The sequence below is a fragment of the Myxine glutinosa genome, chromosome 2 (assembly GCF_964187855.1).
Source record: "Myxine glutinosa chromosome 2, kmMyxGlut1.1, whole genome shotgun sequence".
In the NCBI taxonomy this organism is placed as follows: Eukaryota; Metazoa; Chordata; class Myxini; order Myxiniformes; family Myxinidae; genus Myxine; species Myxine glutinosa.
Window position 1 is genome coordinate 227,225,391 of NC_136262.1, and position 17,508 is coordinate 227,242,898.

Below are 17,508 nucleotides of genomic sequence, written 5' to 3' on the forward strand. Positions count from 1 at the left end.
GTGGGGTTGGGGTTAAGGAGGGTAGTAAAGATCATGTTTTTGGATTGGGGCCAATCTGAGATGGTGGTGAACAGCTGTCGTGAAGATCTGGAGGGAAGAATGACATTGAAGAGGATGTGGAAGTTGGTTCCATGGGTGGGGAAAAAGGAATAAATGAGTGGAGGTGAGCAGTGATTCTGGATTTAGGCAGTTTCAGGATGGGATGCAACAACGTAGGGGTGGGATGCAACAAATGGAAAGGGCGAGGTCTGCAAGACGAGGGAGGCGACAGAAGACCTAGAGACCACCAATCTGTCTGTGATTGTGAAGTGATAGGCCCATAGACTCAGCTTCATTGTGGGAGATTCCAACAATCTTATAAAGGCCTTGATTTCCATGGCGTCAAGCTGAGCAAGATTTGAGGCAGGGGAGTCAGCGCAGCGGGGAGAGTAGTACTCCAGCAAGCTACGGATGAAAGCCTGGTCAATGGATAGGGGTTCACGTATGCCAAGGAAGGACTTTCTACGATGGAGGATGCCCAGTCAGCCGTTAGATTTGGAGGCCAACTTTGGAATGTGGTTTGCCCAAGAAATATGACCTGATGGTGAGACCCAGGAGTTTTACTGACTAAACTTCCTCAAGAGGATTGTTAAGAAAGTAGTAGGTGTGTGTGTGAGAATATTATGTAGAATGTGAGATGTTATGTAGAAATATTATTATTATTATGTTAGAAATGTTATTGTTAGATATTGTTTTTGTTAAACGTCAGGTGAGATGAAATATTATGAAGAATGAAAGTAGAATGTGAGATTATTGCAGTGTGTGTGTGTGTGTGTGTGTGTGTGTGTGTGTGTGTGTGTGTGTGTGTGTGTGTGTGTGTGTGTGTGTGTATGGGGATGGGGGTGTGTGTGTGTGGGGATGGGGATGTGTGTATATGTATATATGTGTGTATGGGGATGGAAAATGTGTGTGTGTGTGTGTGTGTGTGTGTGTGTGTGTGTGTGTCATTGATTGTTATCTCCATAATTCAGGTTTCAGATGATGGAACAGGTCCTCACATGACTCAAATATCCATCCTCACTTCGTTGAACGATTGCGCTTCATAAGCTAAGTTGTGAAGTCGTGTTGCTCTCAGAATTTTGTTTCAATGGTTCTGTTCAGGATCGTCACTGAGCAGCCTCCAATTGTAGTTTGTGGTAATGTTCCTACGGATGGTTTGTTGGATCTTTGTGAGGTTCTTATTTATTATTCCTGTTGCTCCAATTATCACTGGGGCAATTTTGGCGTTTCCCAGCATCCAGGACTTTTTAAAATTCATTCTTGAGGTCTTGGTGTTTGGTCATTTCCATGATTTCTGCATTGTTTAGGCCAAAATCACTAGGTACTGAAACCTCAATTAGAAATGTCCACTTTTCCTTTTGTATTTGACTACTTTGTCCAGTCATACTGCTTTGTTTTATATGTCCACGCTGAATGGGATCATCAGGTCATACGTGAGCATTATGTTCTTGTTTTTGATGATTGCTTTTGGTTCACGTTTCCATGCGTTTTGTAGAACTGGGATTTTGAAATTTCTGCAGATGTGCCAGTGGATTACTCTACATACCTTGTTGTGCCTTTGGGAGTATAGCTGCTCTGACATGAGTTTTTTACATCCAGATAGGAGGCGACTTGTACTTTCTGTACACAAAACACATCAACGATCAAATGTCCTTTTTATCATCTTTTTATTGTATTTTTTTGTTTAATGTCGTTAAATTGATTACATTTAATTCTGCTGTTTCAGAGATTCTGTCGTTTGAATAAAATGACTGACCTGGGAATTAACTTACATCAAAGCTGTCGCCCTTGCCTGAACATGAGTGTAAAAAGTAAAGCCTCCATCCTACGCCTCCCAAACCTTCTTCCTCACTCCACACTCATCCATTCCAAAACACCACATGGTCTCTATCCAATCTCTCAGATGATGCTCAAGGAGATGCAGCTAAAGTATTACTGAGCAAAATCCATAGTCTGTGTGTGTACAGGATGTCCGCCATTTTACATTCATAACAGTTAACATGTCATTTGATAAAAAATAAATCCAAATAGCTCTGACATTCTGCGTTAACCACCAGGCTTCCTCTATCCATGTGTAAATAAATTAATCAGATTTTGTAATAGACTTTTATATCCCCACAGCTAATGCTATTCATATAAAGATTGGCAAATCACACCTATTAATCATGTCCCTTATTAATTGAGCCTTGGTGTTTGACATTTCGGTGCCGTGTTGAAGGAGACATGTTTAAGCATCCCAAGATTTAAAGTGTGACAACCTGCTTATATACACCGACTGAACCGCTCATTTTAATGGCGTCTTGGAAAACATGCATTGCATGTATTGCACATAAATTTAAACCCAATTCACTTGAAACGCTTTGGTCAGGGATGTTATTTCATCAAATTACCGGGATGGCTTTTTAATATCAATTTGGCCTTTTGGGAGTTTTATCCTCATATTAAAGCTGACGTCTTTGTTGCTGCATTGTTAAAGATGATATGATATGTGAAAACGGTTCAGGTTTTGCCTCTGCTGTGATTTATTAATTAATTAATTTAATTTGGTTTTTTGTTGTAGCACGCGCATCATTTTTTTTCCATAAATTCACGAAGTTAGTGCCTGAACTCGATCAAGAAGTGACATGAAATGCATTTCGATTTTGTGTAACCTCTCATGGTTTCCAAACTGCTTGTTGAGGTCAATTATCATCATTCCCTGCGTTCATGCATTAATGTATGTATTTATCTCTGCTCGGTTCTACTTCTAATTTTCGAAACTAATGGTGCAAATTAAACAGGTTTATCACGGTGTGATTTTTTTTTAAAGAATTAGCAACATTTATAACCTACTGGCAGCTGTGCGGAGCTTAACTCTGGGGAATCTGGCCAAGTATGAACAACTTGCACAAATGTTCCGAGCTCGACGCCGAATGCCGCTTTTCAATGTTTTAACACTTTGTTTGTGCTTCCCATGATGGTTCATGTCTTATTTTATGCCATATACTGCCATCTTATTCTGAAAGGTTTCAAAATGTCGTCTCAAATAATTTAGGTTAAATTATTTGAGAATAAATTTAGGCTCAAATTTGTAAATTACAATTTGAACGTCCATTAAAAAGTTCCTAAGTATATTTACCGCATGTGGAAAAGCCTAGGTTTTCCATGCCATGAAATTGCAGTGATGACCTGATGATTTTAGATGAACTTTGGCAGTATCACAGTGTGAAAAGAGATTAGAATCAACTTCATGGGTGAGTGGGTTGACTCAGGTTGTTGTTTTTTTCGCATCTTTCTGTTTTCTTTAATATTCTTTCTCTCCTGGTAGGACCCACTCCTTGGCCAGCTATCCTCACAAGCACCATTTGAACAGAACCGAAACTTGTTCCCACTTGTCTTGGAGCAGGCAATAGTTATGGAGTGGTGTCATTGCAGCCATTACCCCAATCTCATATTCCTACAAGCAAATTCTGTGCTTCAGTGCATAAGGTGTTGGCTGTACCTGCCTGGACAGGCTGGGCCGTGGATAGTGGGGGTGTTTAGGCAGGTTGGCATCTGGCCTAGGCCACTCGCTTGCTTTTTGGTGCCTTGCATGGAAGGCCACTCAGTATGCAGCATTTCCCACAAACAGCTCCATGGCATGCTTGGCATTTCCCTGCAATCTCTGCCCATTTTCCCCTCTCTCTTCACGCCTCGGTTGTCGAAAAAAATTGGTCTGGTGAATCACTTGTACATACCTGCACGACGATGGAAACTGCAAAGTAAACTGCTTTTTTTTCTTCCATTGAACCTCCGCTCCATACAGTACTAAGGTTTCTTGTTTCGATTCTCAATTTGGCTTTTTTGGATTTCCGTCACGTATTAATTTCTGGTGCAGTTAGGGTGCCGGCTTGGGATCCTATGATCCTGGGTTCGAATCCCGGTCGATCGCTGAATTAATGCCAGAGGGGTTGACTCAGCCTGTCATCCTTCCGAGGTCGGCAAATTGAGTACCAGCTCCTGGTAATTCCCTGTGTGTCGCAAGAGGCGACTAACAGGGTTGGCGGCAGGAAGGGCATCCGGCCGTAAAACATTGCTTCAAAAAGGGGATCATGGTGCCCGAAAAAGGCCAACCCCTGCTCTGCGGGGAAAAATGGCCTCTAAAGGTGGTTCTCTCTCTCTCGTCACGTATTAATTTCCAGAAAGAATTTTTGTTTCTCAAGAGAAATGCATCTGTAACATTTACCTGCTCAGCCACCGAAGGTGGGCGGAGGTTATGTTTTCACCACTGTCTGTTTGTCTGTTTATTTGGTTGTGTGTGAACAGGATATCTCAAAAAGTTATGGACGGATTCAGACAAAACTTAGTAGACAGGTTGGGTGTGTGGCAAGGAAGAATTGATTAGATTTTGGTGACGATCCGGATTCAGATCTGAATTTGAAAATTTTAAAAGTAATTCTTCATCATTGAATGATAGGTGGAAACCAATAAACAGCATGATATTTCAAAAAGTTATGGACGGACTCAGACGACACTTGGTGGGCAGGTTAGGTGTGTAACTAGGAGAAATCTATTCAGTTTTGGTGAAGATCTAGATGTGGATCCAGATCCGAGAGATTTACAAAAGTTTCAGATTTACAAAATTCACCATTTAGAGATGGTGCCAAAACGATATACTGTATAGCATGATATCTCAAAAATTGTTGCCGGCTCATGACAAAACTAAGTCGATAAGTTGTTTAGAGCCGATTCGATTTTGGTTCAGATTCAGGTCCAGATCCAGATCTGGCCTATAGGTGGGATAGAAAACGTAAACTTTTCAGCCTGGCAGAGGTATGCCCTCTACCGAGTGCCGTGTTCTGGTTGCACTTGCAATATTCTATCAGAAGTGCAGTGTGAGAAACGAGTCTCAGCTCACCAAAGTTTGATCAAACGGCAGCCCCTTAAGTTATTCCCATTAATTTTTAGTCTGTTACGTTATCAGTGATAAAGGCAAGTTTCTAAGTGGTTTCGAACCTCATTTCCTGTCCATGTAGGCTGTAGCTAATGGCTTGGATTATTTTGCCACCATTTCTCATCTGTCTCTTCCAAACGGCTGCCGGAGTTGCATGCTGATAGCTTTGCAACTTGCGAACAAACATTAATTATACTTCACTATTAACTCTGTAATCAAACGCTGCAGGACCACCTTTTGACTCTCGAAACATATTTCTACTGGAGATTCGAAACATTTGTATTTCATCAAATAAGCATGGCTGGCTGTGATCATGTTGTGGAGGGATTGTGCAATTTCACTGCCAATGTTCTCTTTTTTTTTCAATACCTCTTGAAAAGGTCACCTTCGAAACAGCCACCATTTTAGAGACAGGTGTCAGGCCTGGGAAGTGATATGTAGCAGTTGAACTACAGCTTCTTGGTGACCTGGTATTTCTCTCTATATGCGAAAAATTGCTACCTTTCCTAGGATGGAAGTTCCCAGCCACAGACATTTTTTTTTTTTTTTTTTTTTTTTTTTTTTTGTATACAAGATCGAGGCTCGTGAAAGAGCGAACATTAATCACACAGAAAGACAAACCGACACATAAAACATATAACATCGGGAGCGGTAGACAAGATGGGGAGAGAGGGGGAAGGACACAAACACAACATTTGAGAGCAGGGACCGAGAGACATGGAGACATCGAGAGATCTGAGAGAGGGCGAGGGCTTTGGGGGGGGGGGGGGGGGGGACATGAGAGGTTTCCCAACTCTTGAGGCCAAGGGAAGATTGGAAAGATATATATAAATCACTATGGAATTGTATTTCCGGTAATATCCAGGTATACAGGATACGGTGAAAAAACATGGCTTCCACCAAAATTGATGCTGTTATGAATCCTGCAATTAAATTGCAGAGAGCATCTGATGCACTGATGTGCACCCCCTTTAGACTCAGATTATCACATCTACAATCTTGACACTGCCCGTGGGACTTAAATCTCCTGTTATTATAATGTTTTTTTCAATTGCCAAGAGCATCACATGGGAATCCATTTTATAATTGCTGTTGCTATCTACATCATCCAACACAAGCTTTTCATCATCATTCGTCACCTTACTATGATCGTTCACAAACCTTTTGTGCTCCTAGTACAAAACACTGTTATAATATGTGTCTATATAATAGGAGCTGCACTTTTATTGACACTATTTTAGAATTAATTGTTGTCATTAATTAAATAAATAATAGCAGTGCAGCACAATAATTTATGAAAAGAGCTTTGAATGGAAACAAAATGCAATACTTTTTGTGTCCAATGTCGAGGCTTTTAGAGGAGCTAGAACATTGAATGGATCGGTACGTAAGAGAACAAAAGCAACAGTAGAAGGAGAAGAGGGAAACACACCAACAGCAACACACCAACACCAAACACACCAATGGGGGTGGGAAAGATAGTGGTTTCAGATCTGAGATGGTGGTGAACAGCTGTCTTGGAGACCTGAAGGGAAGAATGAGAGTGAAAATAATGTGGAAGTTAGTTTCGTAGGCAGGAAAACAGAGGAACGCATGGGTGTAGGTGAGCAGTAAATTTGGATTTTGGGAGTTTCACCAGGAGGAGTTACTGGTGGACCACGTGCAGCCTGCAGAAACCCAGAGGGGGAAGGACAAAGCATGGAAAGTGCAGAGGGTGCAATACCAGAAAAGAGATAGCAAAGGACAGAGAGAGCGACCACAAACCTGTCGGCGATGTGAAAGTGATTGGCCCAGTGACTCGGCTTCATCACCGGAGATTCCAATGATCTTGGAGGCCTTCGTTTCCATGTCATCAAGCTGAACAAGGTGTGAGGCAGGACTACCAGTGCAGAGGGGAGAGCAGTACTCCATCAAACTATGGATGAAGACCTTGTAGGTGGATAAGAGTTCAAGTGTGCCAATGACTTTGCATGATGAAGAATCTCCAGTCAACGACTGGCTTTCGAGGGCAACGCAGATATGTAGTTTGCCCAACAAAGATCAATGGTTGATAGTGAGACCCAAACGTTTGAGTGACTGAATCTCTTAAAAGAGGATTGTTAAGGAAGTAAATGGAAGGGTTCTCCAGATGTCTATTGCTTGTTTGCAACACTATATAACACTCTCAGAAGATGAACAATGAATAATAATAATTTATACCATGAGTTCCATTTTAAGGAACTTAAACACAGGAGGAAGCCATTCAGCCCATCAAGCCTGAACTAGAGTTGCTAAACTATGGTTGATTGTCCGTGCTCCATCCTTTTAAATGCTGAATGTCAAGCAAGGAAGCAGCACGTACCACTGAAAAATAAATTCGTTGGTATCACTTGGCCAGGGATGGAATCACTGACTTCCGAGACTCAGAGGAGGCACTCCAACCATTACACCATCAAGTCTGGTGATAAAAATATTAGCTGGTTAAAAAAGTATATATTGGCAATCTGAGTATAGAGATGGCAAGTATTGTGTAATAAAGATGATTCCACTTCCTACAAGTATAATAACAAGGAAGAGGAATCAGCCATTGCAGACCCTCACCAGGACATGTTTGTGTGTTGTTTATTAGCTGCTGTGTTTGTGTGGTTTATTGATGACATAGATTTATGTTCAATCCAATATGGCTGCCAAACCACGTGACTGATGATGTCATCAATTTAATTCTCCCATACAATTTTTTTGTACATCATGCTCAAGAAATTTCAAACTGATTAGATGATGCGTTCTACTTGTCTAATTATGACGTCATAATGAAGGCAACGTTTTTCAGTTTTTTCCAAGATGGCACCCACCACATGACCTATGACGGCATAGTTATCATGAAAAAATTCTACAGGAGGAGGCGCTCCTATGTTGACAATTTCCCAAAATGCTGTTTGATTTGCTTTTTTGCTCTTCAGAAAAAAATCCTTTCCTTGTGCTTCTGAGATGAGAATATTTGTAAACCAGATTGTGTTTGCAATATTCAAATCATATTTTGCAACACCTGTACATTTCAGAAATAATATTTATTGAGCAATTTCTTAAGTCTCCCTGTGTAGCATACTCATAGGAACCGATGGCTCGAGATCTGTTGTCAGAATGTAGGTACAAATCCCGTATACTAGACTAGACGGATTTCTGAGAAATGTGAATGTTAGGTGCATTTTTGGGTAAAAGTTGGGAACCTCACGTTTTAACATAATTGTGGTATGCTGAATTCGATTAATCCGGTTCCCAAGCCGAATTTTGAGGTTTTGACCTTCTAATTAACATAAACAAAATGGCCGCCAAATTGCCATTTTTGGACAATTTCTTTGAACAAGCATTTATATATCATGTATATACATGCAGCTCTTTTACTTTAACTTTACAACTTTTACCCCCAAAATGCACCTAGAAACTTATACATGGCCTTTTTTTATATATAAATCCGTCTAGTCTATATTATGGTTGGCGACATATTGAAAGAGACATTCAAACTGATATTGAAATTGGACACGATGAAATGGGAAATGGTTTTAATAAGACAATGTTTCATACAACCATTTTTTCTAAAATTAAGTATACATGGCCAAGGAGCACAAACATTCAGGAATGTCACACATGTTGTTTTGCCAAACTACATCAAATTCATACAAGGGGTCTGATCATCACTCTGTTGCTGACAGGCACACATTGATGTGCACCTCAACTCTGAATAGCGACATTTGCAGCGTCGAGTCTTGCATTGCTTCTGGCACGCACAACAAATCATCTCGAGGCAACTTTCTGGGATTGGACTTGGTGACATCAGAATAGGCTCTAGTCCTGAATCACCACGTTTCCATCCCATTTCCACAGGTGCAGGAAGGTCAGGTATGGCACAATGAGCGTTTCTCCATACCATGGCTTGATAGTGAATTCGCATCAAATGGAAATGAAGAGCATCACTTGTCGGTGACATTGCTTCTGGTTTACCAGTCTTGGAGAACAACATATGTCGTGCTGAATCAACAGAGGTTGTTCTGTGCACATTATATATTCTGCAGACGAATGCTTCTGCAGATTTGATTGTCTCCTCTGTGAGTTCACCAATGCCCAAGTTCTTCAGTTTATTCAAAATTCAAAACTCAAAATTCGGCTTGGGAACCGGGTTAATCGAATTCAGCATACCCTAATTATGTTAAAAAGTGAGGTTCCCAACTTTTACCCAAAAATGCACCTAGAAGCTTATACATGGCCTTTTTCCATAAATACGTCTAGTCTATACTCTGTATATACCTGTCCATTGTAATTAATATCAAAGTACTGTACACTGATGCCTCCCCAATAATGTCCTCATCCTACATGCAATTTATGGACAAGCTCCAATATGAGCCTTGGAACAATGTAAAAAAAGGCTTTTGCAACATGGATGAGATAGGACAATTCCTGCTGTGTGCAATAGTATTATAACTTTTTTCTTGTTTGAAAAACGGAACAATGTCAGTAAACAGACCATTATTAAAATATATTTAATGCTTTGTATGTTATTCATACTTTCATAATGCTTCAAAGGCTTGGCTGCAGTATTTGTGTGCGAGATATATCAGAGATAGTGGGCCACTGCTGTTTTTGCCGAGACCAATCCCGTGATAAACCGGACAAATTGGTGCAATGCAGAGAATGTTGATTATATCGTGGTGTCTTCCTTGAGACTTGGAATGAACACTTATGGACCTTGAATTTCATTTCTCGCTGAAAAAAAATCTGAATTTTAATTGGGATTTGGTACCGTGGCCATATTAATCGGGCTTTTATAGGTTCCGTAAAAGTGATTTGAATGGCAACTTTACCTAAGTTAAGGCGGTAAAAAATGATTAGGTAAATGCTTTCTGGTTTATGATTCTTATGAGACTTGCATGTGATACCTTTGCAGGTAATCATGTTGTATTAGTTAAAAAATTGTTTTTTTTATGCCTGTTTGAAGCCTGGCTTTGGTTTAATGGTTAACGTCGCTGGCTTGAGATCTTAGGGTCCTGAGTTCAAGCCCCTGCTCTCCGTTTAATTAACAGCAGCTGGGTTGACTCGGCCTGTCGTCCTTCTGTAGTCAGCAAAATGCGCACCAATTTACTGGGATGAATTAGCCATTTTGAGTATCCTCCGTCAGATTTGCGACCCATCCAGGATTGTGCCTAATAGCCTAGAAATTGCTTTGGCAGCCTTATGTATCTGAAGTTGCAAAAAGGAGTGGTGTTAGCTCATTGAGTTATTTTTACAGAAAAAAAAAATTGCATTAAATTCATTATATTAATTAATTACAGAAAAATGAACATGATCCAGGAACTCTGTAAATTTATCTTTTACCACTTGTCATGGTCCAGTAGGGAAAAAAAGATGATAGTTTAACTTCACCATGGACCGATGAAGATGCTGTGAATTTAAATAAAATTGACATTTTGCTCTTGGTGCTCTGGGTGTAAATACAGTAGGCTGAAGGACCAGATAAATACGACAGATAGGTTCGCGTGTAAGACAGTACTTGAACTCTTCCATATGCGCGCTGCCTTGGTAATGCATCACTTGCTTAAAGATCAGACATTTGGAATTCGTTGGAGGTCGGCAGGCAAATGGCTGTCTTCAATAAAAACGTCCAATCACATGCCTGACTTGCACTATGCCTGGTGGAACGGTGCTCACGCAACAGGCAATCTGTTATGCTGGGAACATGGAAGGTGCCTTCTGTGTCTTCACACCTTGCTGACTTTCCTTCCTACCTCTCTTTCTTCTGTTCTTCTAGTATGGACGAGGAATCCTCTGCAGCCAGCTGCCGTCTCCGTACACCTGGGTGACAGTACCTTGCTGCCTTGCGGCCTGGGTGAGGTGCGACGTGGCTTGACTGAAGCTGGACTTTTGGTGCCCCTGCGCTGGATGAAGGATGGGAAAGATGTGCGCATCGAAGATTGGGTGCCAGATGGTCGTGTGGCCTTGCTAGTTGGTGGAGACCTTCTCCTTCTGAACAGCACTTGGGAAGATGCTGGCCGCTATCGATGCTTGGCGGGAACAGGCCGAACCATGAAACTCATGTCCGACATCACACTGGCTGTTCTGACAGGTATGATATTGGACATGTTTGATTGAAATAAAAGTATATGAGGCTTCAGTGCAGTGAGACTATGAGGTTGTGTTATTAATTTTCACTTTGTTTGACACATCAAAAGTACTTTAATTTTCTGACATTGATATAGAAAGTGCAGGTATAGTTAATCCGTAACACACACACACCCTCAGCAGCACTCCCTAATGGTAATTCAAATGACATGCCATGTTCGAAAAGCTTGATTAGATGGTGCAAATGGGTTTTGCTGCCTTCCTGGAGAGTGCTAACAAGGGTCCCCAGGTTGTGATTTTGATTCCGTTCAGCTCTCCCTTACCACCCTTCCCCCTCCTCATCCTGCCCTCAGTGCAATGGCCAATCCAGATTAAACATATTATTGCATTTTGACTTTTGGGATCAGCTCTTCGTTCGCAACAGCTCTCGATTTGCAACAGCAGTAATTGGACTAACATTCCTTCTGCACCTTTGTGAAGCATATCAATCTGGCCCTAAGTTTGTCCAATCTCTCTCTATATCTTGCACTATCTTGGATGAAAGCAGGTCAAGGTACAGCACCTTGGTAGGTTAAGGCACATTGTTTCAAACTACTTGATATTATAGTTTAAATAATAGAAATTCATAAATAATGAATTGTATATTTTTTAAATAAAAAAAATTAAAATGACAAAATAATTAAATAGAGCAATGTGACTGTGTCGCCAATATGCCTCCGCATAGTCCCACAACGGGTAGATGCCCTCGTTCTGTCCTAAAAATAAACAAGTTTGATTTAAATCCCTTCAGCTGTTCTCAAGTATCACATTTTCACCAGCCATGACAGGTTTCACATCGATCGGTGAAGCAGTTTCAGAGAAGCGATTTTTTAAATATTGGCTTTTAATCTAATTTGGCTGCCACACCACGTGATATATGACCTTAAACTAGAGTAAAAAAAAGTACACTCTGCTTATGTATGGATAGGGGATCACGTTTGTGAAGTTTCGTGTTGATCGGAAAAGGTTAGTTTTTCTATCCAACGTGACTGCCAAACCACATGACCGACGGCATCATCATTTTCAAACTATATGCAGCGATGGTGCCAGAAGATATTTGTAAAATTTCGCATCGATAGGGTGAGCGGTTTCAGAGATATAATTATTTAATATTTTCCTTCAACACAATATGGCTGCCACACCATGTGACCAATTATGTTTTCTTGATAATCTTTTAATCGCCATGCCTAGTCAATGACACATGTAAAGTTTTGAGTCAATTGATTTGGTGGTTTGGGAGAAGATGCTTTTTAAAAGGTTTTAGGTTAAATCCAATATGGCTGCCAAACCATGTGACCTATGATGTCATAAATGTAATATTTCAATACAAATGGGTAATAGATCATGTGCATGCAATTTCAGATTTTTAGGATAAGGAATTCGATGAAAACATTTATGACTGGTATACCACTTCACCGTTGATGTCATCATTATCATGATTTTGTTCCTTATTGGATGTACTTGACAATGTTCCGTTTCAAATTTTTCCATTCAGCTTTTTCCGAGAAAAATTTCTTTAATTATTCGTTGGTTTTTTAATTATTATTTTTAATTTTTAATGTTTTTTATTATTTAAATTTTTACATTTTTTATAATTCCAAGATAGCTGCCATACCACATGACCTATGACGTCACAATTATCACACAAACATTCTGCATGGGTGCCACTCCTACTCTGAAAGTTTCGTCTCAATTGGATATGTGGTTGCTGAGAAAAACGAGGTTTAGCCCGTACGTACGGACGTAAGGACGGACGGCTGGACAACCCGAAAACATAATGACTCCGTCAACCTTCGGGGGCGGAGGCATAAAAATAAGTTAAAATATTGTTAAATAAGTTAAATAAGTTAAAATATTGTTAAATAAGTTAAATAAGTTAAAAGTGAGCATTGACCAAGGACTGTTGTAATTGTCCGTTACCCAGTTGCTGTCTCTGTTTTAGGTTTTACATTTTCCAAACTCGCCATTATCCCTATCTCTCTCTCCCTCTCTCAAATCCACAAACTACTAAATCCGAGCACCTGTTCCTCTGAATCATTGAAACCCATTCTCTTTCCGGCCACGTCTGCCACACTCATTCACATCCACGTCACCTTTCAGCTTGATGACTGCAATTACCTTCTTATGCTGATCTCTTTTTATCCTATCTTGACTGTCTCTTGTACATGGAAAATGCCTCTGTCAGATTTGGCCTCCAACCATCCCACTTTACCTCTCTCCCTTGCTCTTCAGTTTGATCTTATACTGGCTCTCCATGTGTTTCTGCAGATATTATAAAATACCGCTTCTTACCTTCAAATTCGCCTTTCTACTCAAGCCACCCCTTTACCTGTCTGCCCTTATCCTCCCATCTTGGCCTGTCTGATGTGCCACGCATATCTTCCTGCTGCTTCCCGCACAAATATAGCTAACTCTCAAGTACTTATACCCTCTCTCATTCTGCCTCTTATTGAATTACCTTTCACTCTCCCTCCACCAAATAAACTGCAGATCTCCTTGAAATAGAATCTCAAAATCCACCTTTTCCATGAGGTATTCTCCTCTCCCGCTCCCCTCCCTTCCCCACCTTTCTCCCTTCTTTCTGATATCACTTCTTGACTTCAACTTCCTCGTCCACTTTCTTCCTATTTGTCTCTCTGCAACGTTACTACCTGTAAAGTGCCTTAATGGAGAAAGTCACTGCATGTTTGTCTGTCTGCCCGTCTTTGTCGCCATTTTTCTTCGAGATGGCCAAACGGATCTTCATGAAAATTTGGAAAACAAAAGTTGGATTTTTAAGAATTGCTCTTTAGTGCCTAAGTCTTTGTAGCTATGTGAAAGGTAATATTAAATGATACCCCAACCACATTCCTTAGTGAGTGTAGGGAAGTGTTTCAGGACCCCACAAAAAAAAATAATTAAAAAACAAAACAAAATTTGATTCCTTCAAAATGCCAACAGGATTATATCAGCACCGGGCAACGCTGGGTACACCTGTCAGTACATAATAAATGTATGTGATCAAACTAAAATTGATGACATCCTCACTCCGCTTCAAATATGCAAATTATAAGGTTTCCGAAACGTGTATTTCTGAGATTTCAGCTGTCAAGCATGCATGATACCCGAGACCTTGTTTCCATTTACATTTCCAAACTAATCTCCATCCCAGCTGTGACTGATGAAAATCACACCTATCAGATGATTACAAAAACGCCTGGAAGGAAAGTACAACTAAGTAACGTAATGAGAGACGATGATGGAGTACCAATGGAGAACTGACCCAAGGCAAAGTGTAGTAGCTAAGGTGATCAGATTCTCATCAGATTTCAATCAAGCCCACGACGAGCCTCAGATCATGTAAAATCAAGAAATCATGGACAATTTCTCCAAGGGGCACCCTTTATCAGTCTGATTGCTCTACCATGAGCTTTGCACAGTATGCACATTCTAAAGTGAGACATGCTTGTGTCCACCAGAAACTGTAACCTTTTATTTATTTATTAATTTTTACAAATACAGCGCTCGTTATGATCAGATATGAAGGAGGGCGGAGATCAAAAAGTTCTCACCCCAGCATACATGAGCCACCTTTGAAGGCCATTTTCCCCGCAGAGCGCGGTCCCCCTGCAGAGCACCGTGGTCCATTTTTTGAAGCAATGTTTTACGGCCAGATGCCCTTCCTGCCACCAACCCTGTTAGTCGCCTTTTGCGACACACAGGGAATTACCAGTGAGCTGGTACTCCATTTGCCGACCTCGGAAGGATGACAGGCTGAGTCAACCCCCCTGGCGTTAATTCAGCGATCAACCGGGATTACGAACCCTGGATCCTAGGATCCCAACCCAGCACCCTAACCGCTAGCCCAACACCAGGCTCACCCGAGCATACATATGAAAAGTTATTGGTTTAACATGGATACAAGATATGTTAGGCTGATAACTTTTCAACCCTCTCTGATATGTAGGTTGGAAACTCACTTCTGAATTACTTAATGTGGATTTGAGTCCCGATATAAAAAGATCCAACTGCAAACTATCATCTTGGTACTTCTGTGGCAAAGTATGATTTATTACTTGCAAAATGGAATATTTCTCAATTATATTGGTTGGTCTTGTGCGTTATTCTGTCTGCCTCTCTGTCTGTTCGTATGTCAATCGCCTGCAGGTCACAATTCTAAACTGATCATCATGAAACTTTACCAAGTTGTAGTGGTAGTCACAACTGAGAAGGCTATTGATTGAGGTCAAAGGTCATCTTCAGGTCGAATTTCTAAAATCGTAATCTTTCATCCGATTGAAGTGAGAATTGAACAGCATTTGCATATTGAGTCACTGAATTGGGAAATCAACTATTTTTGAAGCCAAAAGGTCAAAGGTCAACTCAAGGTCAAACTTGTAAAATCATTACTTTTCATCTGAAAAATAATAAATTTTAATTTGATTAACCTGAAAATTAAAGAGCAATTGCACAGTGAATCACCGAATTGGGAAAGAAACTATATTTGAGGTCAAAAGGTCAAATAAAGGTCAAACTTCTAAAATCATCAATTTTCATCTGAAAAATAATAAATTTTAATTTGATTAACCTGAAAATTAAAGAGCAATTGCACAGTGAATCACCGAATTGGGAAAGCAACTATATTTGAGGTCAAAAGGTCAAATAAAGGTGAAACTTCTAAAATCATCAATTTTCATCTGAAAAATAAGAAATTTTAATTTGATTAACCTGAAAACTAAAGAGCAATTGATTGCACAGTGATTCATCGAATTGGGAAAGCAACTATATTTGAGGTCAAAAGGTCAAATAAAGGTCAAACTAAAATCAGCAATTTTCATCTGAAAAATAATCAATTTTCATCCGATTGGCCCAAGCTTTGATCAAGATCGTCAAATTTAATCACAATGAGATGGACAATTTGATGTCTCCATGATAACTTATTTTTGGGGCTGTTGGTGGATTTTGCAAGTATCGTGCTCTGCACGACATCTTTCTTGTTATTGTTATGTTATCCTTTGGAAGAGATATTTTGGCAGCTCCCACTTGTTGCTGTATTTTTCTATAAGTATAATCCATTGTATGCCATTATTTTGGCCAAATTAAACTTTATTTCCTCATATCAGTTAAATTATTCATTCATTTTAATTGTGGCTTAATTTCATCTGGAGATGGCAAATTAATGATACTGTGGTTCTCCGGCTGGAAACTGCAATGTCACCCAAGTCTTTTTTTTCTGACAATGTGATAACTCATTATCATTTGGGTGAAGTACCAACAACAATAAAAATCAAAATAAATTCCATGCCTTTCAGAACCTGGCACAGTGCGAGGGCCAGCACTGTTGAAGCGACCAAAGGACGTGGTGGTTGTGGCCAGTGAAGCAGTCACGATGGAATGTGCAGCTGAAGGGTTTCCCACGCCGACAGTGCATTGGCTTAAAGGAGAGGACAGCAACCTCAGGTGATAAATGGTTTAAATTACAACAAACAACAACAATATGCATTTTAAAGGCCATTTTCCCTGCTAGAGCGGGGGTTAGCCTTGCGGTCCCCATGACAATCTTCTCCATTTTGCCCTATTTTCTGCATCTCTCCTTGTTAACCCCCTTGCCCGCATTTCTTCTTCCACCATCTTTAGCCAAGTCTTTCTCGGTCTTCCCCGTCTTCTACTTCCTTCTACATTCATTTCCATCACTCTTCTCAACCAGTCACTTTCATCCTTCCTCAACACATGACCAAACCATCTCAACCTGTTCCTCTTCACAGCATCAATCACAGGCTCTATTCCCATCATCTTTCGCAATTCATCATTTGTCTTCCTCTCTCTCAACGATACTCCGCACATCCGTCGAACCATTCGCATTTCCACCCTTTCCAACCTTCGTTGCTGCTCTACGTTCATTACCCATGTCTCGCTCCCATAAATCATAACACTTCTCACACATGCAGCATACACCTTTCCCTTCAGCTTCAACGACACTCCCCTCATCATCAGCATGCCACTCAATTCCCGAAACTTCTTCCATGCACATCTCATTCGAGCAACCGTTGCCGAGTCTGATCCACCTTCTCCATTCAGCATGTCTCCGAGGTAGCAAAATGTTTTCACACCTTCCAGCTTCACGCCGTCTCCAAGATCCAACTCAACATTTCCTCCATCTGCAGCTCCCTCTGTGCACACCTTACATTTGAATGTAGCTGCCACACTGGTTAATGACCCTCTCAGACCACTACATTTTTGATGAACCCACTCAGCGCACATTGTACACTGAATGGAGTTCACTCCGACACCCTTCCAACACACAGCACAGGGCCACTTCCCAGTTCTTTCCACCTCACCACATGCTTTACCACTTGCCATCACCTTCGTCTTTCCGATATTCACCTTCAGACCTTTTGTCTCCATACATTCCTTCCACGTGTTCATTTTTTCCTTCAATCCATCCATAC

General features: G+C 40.6%; 1 protein-coding gene across 1 annotated transcript in view; it reads left to right on the forward strand.

The window, feature by feature from the left end:
- The window catches only part of LOC137420765 (neogenin), a 594,601-nt gene that overhangs the window by 291,917 nt on the left and 285,176 nt on the right, over positions 1-17,508 (forward strand). Inside the window, exons 3-4 of the mRNA XM_078772332.1 lie at positions 10,731-11,045; positions 16,372-16,519. Of these exons, the coding sequence (XP_078628458.1) occupies positions 10,731-11,045; positions 16,372-16,519 (463 nt within the window). The remainder of the gene's footprint in view (positions 1-10,730; positions 11,046-16,371; positions 16,520-17,508) is intronic.